The sequence below is a fragment of the Hipposideros armiger genome, unplaced genomic scaffold (assembly GCF_001890085.2).
Source record: "Hipposideros armiger isolate ML-2016 unplaced genomic scaffold, ASM189008v1 scaffold_478, whole genome shotgun sequence".
NCBI classification, from domain to species: Eukaryota; Metazoa; Chordata; class Mammalia; order Chiroptera; family Hipposideridae; genus Hipposideros; species Hipposideros armiger.
Genome location: NW_017731828.1, coordinates 196,340 through 202,622, shown reverse-complemented (window position 1 = coordinate 202,622; position 6,283 = coordinate 196,340). Strand labels below are relative to the sequence as shown.

The following is a 6,283-nucleotide window of genomic DNA, read 5'->3' as shown; positions in this document are numbered from 1 at the left end:
GGAGATAACTATTATCATTCCAATAGGTCCCAGTCACCTGAGACACTCCCCGAGAGAGCTTGACAGATATCATTCCATCCGGCCTCAGTTTTCCGAGACACTTTCTCGACTAATGGGTCAGAGGCTAGTGTAGGGGGGGTGGTAACGGAATTGGCTATAATGCAACAGCAGCCCGTGGTGTTTCTTTGCATGAGGTTGGCCTCACAAGTTAGGGGCCTGCACTGAACATCCTTGGCTCCCCTTAGTAGCCACTTACATTCCTAAATTGTATATGATCCTGTTTATGTCTGGGGTCTGCATCACATCTGTAACCATCATGTGAAACAGATTCTTTTCAGGGACGACAAGCTCAGGTACTACTTTCTATTCACCCCAGCCTTGGAAGCATGTCCCCGTCCTTGGCTGGGCTGGGATTTGATGCAGGAGCTTGTTTGCATTCTTCTCATTCCCCTTATGTGGCTCTGTGAGCCTCACAAGGCAGAGCCCACCCAGTCCTGAGTCTCTAGTTCCGAAGGCCCTCGGAAAAGCAGGTCACCTGTGGAGACGGGAAGGGAGGAGGATGGCTCTCGGGTATTCTGGAACAACCTGATTTCTCAGCACGGAGAGCAGCAGTCTCCCGGTGGCTGGAGAACCATCCCATACCCGATGCAGGCGGCCCGATCGTGGGGACGTTAGCTCTGGTGAGCCCCGCTGTGTGCAGCAGTGCGCAGGTGCAGGGCTGAGAGTAAAAACCAGCGTCCACTCCCTGTAAGGAGGCAGCTACTCAATGAGAAAAAACATGCACGTGAGTGGCGATGGGAGGTGAATTCAGGGACATTTCAGCAAGTACGGAATGAGAAGATAGACACACTCAGCACAAACTGGAAGACATCACGTCAGGAAGGGCTGGGGCTGGGGCTGGGCTCCTTAAGAAGCGCCTTCCAGATGAGGCCAGACGGGGAATTGCTTCTCGGGTCTGCTGGTCCTTCTGCCTGAGCCTGTGGTCCATTCCAGCAGGTGAAATGCCTCGTGAGACAGAGACGCTTGTCTGCGGGGCTCTGAGGGACAGCACTTTCTCCACAGCCATAGAACTCCCCTGGGAGCCAGGACATGTCATTGCCAGCGAGAGCCTGGGGCCCTTTTGGGCCAAGGGCCACCGCTTCTGCCATCCCCTGTCCCCACCTCCATCCAAACTGTCCTCAGTCACCTAGTTGAGTGTGAGGCAGGAACTTCCCTACAATTGTGCCTCCTCCCCAGTCTCCTGGGTTCCTTCCCGTTTCCCAGTCCCTCCTGTTTCCCATTTTTTCCTTTCGCTTTGTCCCTGCCACTGGGCCACCCCTGCTGGGGATGATGGGTCCCCATCAGCAAGGCCTGGCCGAGCAGGCCAGGCCCTCCTTACGGCTGCTCCTGTTCCCCGGCAGGTGATCGAACTGTGCCGCCCGCTGGACTCCCGGCTCGAACACGTGGACTTTGAGTCTCTCTTCTCTTCTCTCAGCGTCCGTCACCTGCTCTGTGTTTTTGCCTCCATTCTCCTGGAAAGGAGGGTCATCTTCATCGCAGACAAGCTCAGGTACCAAGCTCAGCTCCTTCCGCTGAAGTGTTTGAATGACAGGCCGCCCGGGACTATTCCAAGTCCAGAGGTCAGGGGATTACCCAGGAAGCTCGCCTGAGATGAGAGTGTGAGTCAGTGGGTGATGAGAGGAGATTTGTGAGCACAGCCGTGGCACACGGCCAGGTGGGTGTGCTGCGCTCCTGCAACGCTTAGCTGGCATCTTTTCACTCCTGCTCAGTGCTGGGCACTCCACCTCGTGCTGGGGGATGGGGAAAGACACAGAGCTGTCCTCAAGGAGCTGTCAGCCCAGCAGGGGGACAGAGGAGGGGACAGACCACCCCCCCAGTACCACGTTGCGAGGGCTCGCTAGAGGCGGTGTGCCCTGCAGGCTGAGGAGGGCACTGACGCCCAGAGCAGGTGAGTAACCCCTGAGTCTGAGACAAAAGGAGCTGTCTGTGCAAGGGCAGGAGATGGAGGCTGAGCAGAGAGAGGAAAGCAGAGTAGGCGATGAGGAGCCCGCAGAGGTGGACAGGGCCTGGTTCCTGGACCCTTTTGGTCCACTGCTTCTGAGAGGGACGGGGCCGGGTTCATGCTAAAGAGCACACCCTTTCCTCTCAGCGTTAAAGTCAGTCACAGAGAATCTCTCTCTCTCTCTCTCTCTCTCTTTCTCTATCTCTCCCTCTCTCCCTCCCTCCCTCCCTCGCTCTCGTGCATGCACACACACACACACACACACACACACACACACTGCCCAGTAGGATGCCCCCCACGCCCTAATGGTCACATTCAGTGATTTCCAAGGGTCATGTCACAGATCAGAGAGGGTCTGGACGGAATGCAGGTAGGGATTTGGGGTAATTCTGAACTTCTAAAAAGAATTCCTGGCATTTTCATCATTACAAAACACCGAAGCAGAGCCTCCTTCGCTTTGGAATGGAGGGCAGAGGCACAAGTGACTGCTGCAGCTCCAGGAAGAGCTGAGATGTGGGGCCCGGCCCGAGAAGGGCCAGCCGGCCCGGAGACGCGGATGAGGCCAGCCGAAGAGTGCATCTGGAAAGAAGAAATGCCAAGAACACAGAAATTGAAGAACTGTGGTTTGGAGAGGAAATACGCCTCTCAACTCTGGAAAACAAAAGGGAGGAAGGAGAAAAGGGAAAGAAGAATGGAAAAGACACGATGTCTGAACGTGGAGCTAGCTCATCAGCAGGCGTGGTACAAGATGGAATCCAGCCCGCTCCCCCGCCCGGCCCAAATGGTCACCCTGATGATGCGCCCCTTTGGGCAGCAGCCACTTGGCTATTCGCGGCCTGCCCCCACCCTGTTTTCAGCTAGCTCTTCACTTTTAGCATCAGTATTGTACTCCCCGGGCCCTTTTCTCAGCTCAGGAAGCAAGCCCTGTCTCGGAGGCTGCCGCTGGTGCTGGGCGCTGGGCAGCTCTCCAAGCTCCCTGGGCCCTGGGGAATTCAGACCAGAGAGTTCTCAAGATTGGGGCCCTGGAAGTGAAGGATGAGTAATAACCCCGCAGTGACCAGGATCGGATTTCATCAGCGCTCTGGTAACGATCTGTGTTCTCTGCAGCCCCACTCCATGCCCCACTGTCTTCTCGTGTGGATTCTCAGGCGTGGCTTTGGGGAAGGGGAAAGAATGATGTCTGAAAAGCGTAGGCAAGAATTGAAGGCTGGGGAGCAAACGTCCTGCCCACCAGGGGCCGTGATGGGGGCAAACAGCTCCCTGCTGCTGGGTTAAAGAAGTTAGGCTCTGGGAGGGTCCTGCCTGAAGACATGTTTGAGGAGATAGCCTGGCTGGAGAGAAGCTGGCCAATCAGGGACCCACCCCCGCCCTACCAGGCTCCCAGGAAGGAGAACAGCAAGCATTATCTAGTCATCTTATCAAAGTACAGTGAAAGAGGGCCGGCCGAGTGGCTCAGTTGGTTAAGAGCTCACTCAAGAGTGTGAGCTCCGAGCAACAGGATCGCCAGTTTGATTCCCAGCCTGAGCTGAGCTGCCACTCAGTTGCCAACAGGTGGCAGGATGGCTCAGCCAAAAAAAAATGTACAATGAAAGAGAAGGTGGGAGCAGAAATGGAGAGAGCTTCCTCAAAGACAAATGCATCCCTCCCTGAGGTGCAGCAGGGGGCTGGTGTCAGAGGCCGGGGGCTCCAAGACACGTGCAAGTGCTTCGGACAGAGGTATCTGGGAGGGGACTTGTCCACCTCTGCCTGGTCCCTGGACAGATTTCTGGGTTGACAGGCTGCACATCAGGGTAGCCCCTCCCACAGAGCTGCTAGAATCAGAGACAACGGAAAATGAGGGCACCCATCCCTGTGAATGGACCCTGCCCCAGCCCCAACCGCCTGCTGGGGCAGCTTTGTGGAGGAGACAGGCACCGCTGTGGTCTGATTGGAGGGACTTTGGGGTTTTTCTCCTCACCCCACCTTCCGTGATGCCTGGCACTCTGTCCTGAGTGCTTTCGTCTTTTCAACAGCAAACACCCATGAGGGGGTAAAATGCCAGGTGTGGCTGCTGTCAGCGGGTCTCGCCGTAGGGCACATATTGCCCACTTTTGCAGCAGCTGCCGGGTGTGGGGCCCCGAGGAGATGGGAGAAGGCAGCAGGAATGTGGCTCATTTGGATGTGCTCCTTGGGGCCAGAGCCAGGCCACGGTGCAGTGATGAATGATTGCGTGCACGCGTGCGGTGTGTGGAAAATACCTCCATTACACTTCTTGCCCTTTACAGCTTTCAGACTTGTGTGTTCCTCTCACATCACCCCTTCCTGGAGTAGGGAGGGACCCCGAACATCCTCAGCAATTGACCCTAGGCCTCCTCATTTAAGAAACTAGGGTCTCGTCCCCAGAGGCAGCCCGTGCTTTTCCTGTTACAAATAGCTCAGAGTGTTCTCTCTCTTGCCCAATAAATTGTCTTTCCATCCAACACTAGTTCCAAGCAGACCTGAGGAGGTGAAAAAATAAATTTGTAAAAGGCCCACGGAGCTCCGAGGCCAGAAGAGAAGAACACATGTAGCGTGAGGGGGCTGATGGGAATGACAGCAGCTGGAATGCTGCCTCCGGGCCAGGTTCTTCAGAAGGTTTGACCTGTGTTCTTTCAGGCTCTCACAACTCGGTCAGATAGGTCCTATTATTAGGATTCCGTGTCTACCTAGCTCTGTCGCAATTCTGGGAAAATAGCTATAGGGAATTGAGGGTTCTTTGGCCAGGCCGTGGCACTCGGGCTTGGGAGCCCGTGGCTGGCTGCCAGTTGTCTGACCCGGAAAAGCCTCTGAAGAAAGCCTTCAGCATAAGTTCCAGCTGGCGCTTCCATCCCCATCACCTTGGCACAATTCTCGACCCGCTGCACGCGCACCAGCTTCTAGCCCTGTCCAGCTAGAAGCGGAAGCTCACCTCCTCATTCTTCTGATTTCCGTCTGTAGCCCCGATGTTGTCAATACCACAGAGCAGCACACGAGAGCAGAGTATGCCACACACTCAGCGAGCGGCCCTGTGACATCCTGTTGTGGACCTTAGCCTGCCTCAAGCCTGTCCTCACTGCCACCAGCACCCTCCCCCCACCACACAATTTATTTACTCATCATCGCGAGTGAGTCTGCCTATTGCAAGAGGAAATAGCAGGAAGTTGTGGCAAATACTGTATGAGTTATAAAAGGGTTTTAAGTTGAGCCAAAAATCTATCAAATGTAGAATAACATTTTTGCTCCATTTGATCTTTAGGGTGGACATTGAGTGTTTCTTAAGGCTCTGCCAAGCCAAAGTCTGACAGATGGAAAAGAAAGAATGTTGTTGTGATGGCTTGTTCTGTTGCCATAACAACCCAAGTAAATATTTTTCCCTATACCACTTTCTTCATTTCCTTTATGATAAACATTTTGTTTTTTAGTTTATTAATTTCAGTTCCCAACATTTTGGCTAAATTTACAGACCAGGCTGAATGATAAAATCAGAGCTGCACATCGACAAAGTTGTACAAAAGTTTTAGACGGGACAGAGTTTTAATATTCAAGAAATTTGCTTTTTATCTTTTTATAGTGCCATGAGATCAGGAGCTGAATGACAGACAGACTGTTCGCCAATGATAAGTAGGATTAGGTGCTCAAATCTTGACAAATCTTTGAGCCTTGGTTTTGACCTGCGCGTAACCACACAGATAAGTTCTAAGTAGCTGTGCACCTTCATCCTTTAGTGAGCTCCTTTTGGTTCATTTTTCATCAGTTTCTGTAAGCTTAAATGAGTGTCCTCTATCCTGCCTCGAATCCGTTATGCCCATCAATGTTTGCTCTCTGAGAAGAAAGTTGGGTTTGTAAGCGTGCCTTGTCTAGGCAGGTGAGTTTGCCCAGGCCTACCTGAAAGTGTGAGTAGCTGTCATCTTAGTGGTCTGCCATCCAAAATACTATTTCAGAGGTCCTCAGAGTGGCTGACAGAGCCCTAGAGATACATACATTTAATTCAGCCAAGACCTATGCAAAGTGCAGTTTTTTTTGTTTTAAAGATTTTTTTATTGGGGAATTGGGGGGATGGGAACAGTGCTGGGGAATTAGGGGAAGGGGAACAGACAAGTTTCTGTCCTTTTGTTCTTCAGTCTAGTTGTAGAGGACGTTGCGTCACCTGCCCAAGTTGGCACCATCATTGCGCTCTTCCGGGGTGAGACAGATCAGTCGCCGGCTTCTGGACGGCCGCTCACTGCGGCTGCTGGCCGCTCACGCTGGCTGCTGGCTACACATGGTAGCCCATGGCAACCCACT

General features: G+C 53.4%; 1 protein-coding gene across 3 annotated transcripts in view; it reads left to right on the top strand.

The window, feature by feature from the left end:
• The window catches only part of DENND2A (DENN domain containing 2A), a 112,391-nt gene that overhangs the window by 92,863 nt on the left and 13,245 nt on the right, over positions 1-6,283 (top strand). For all 3 annotated transcript variants that reach the window (XM_019666777.1, XM_019666778.1, XM_019666776.1), the window contains one exon: positions 1,401-1,549. In XM_019666777.1, the coding sequence (XP_019522322.1) occupies positions 1,401-1,549 (149 nt within the window). The remainder of the gene's footprint in view (positions 1-1,400; positions 1,550-6,283) is intronic.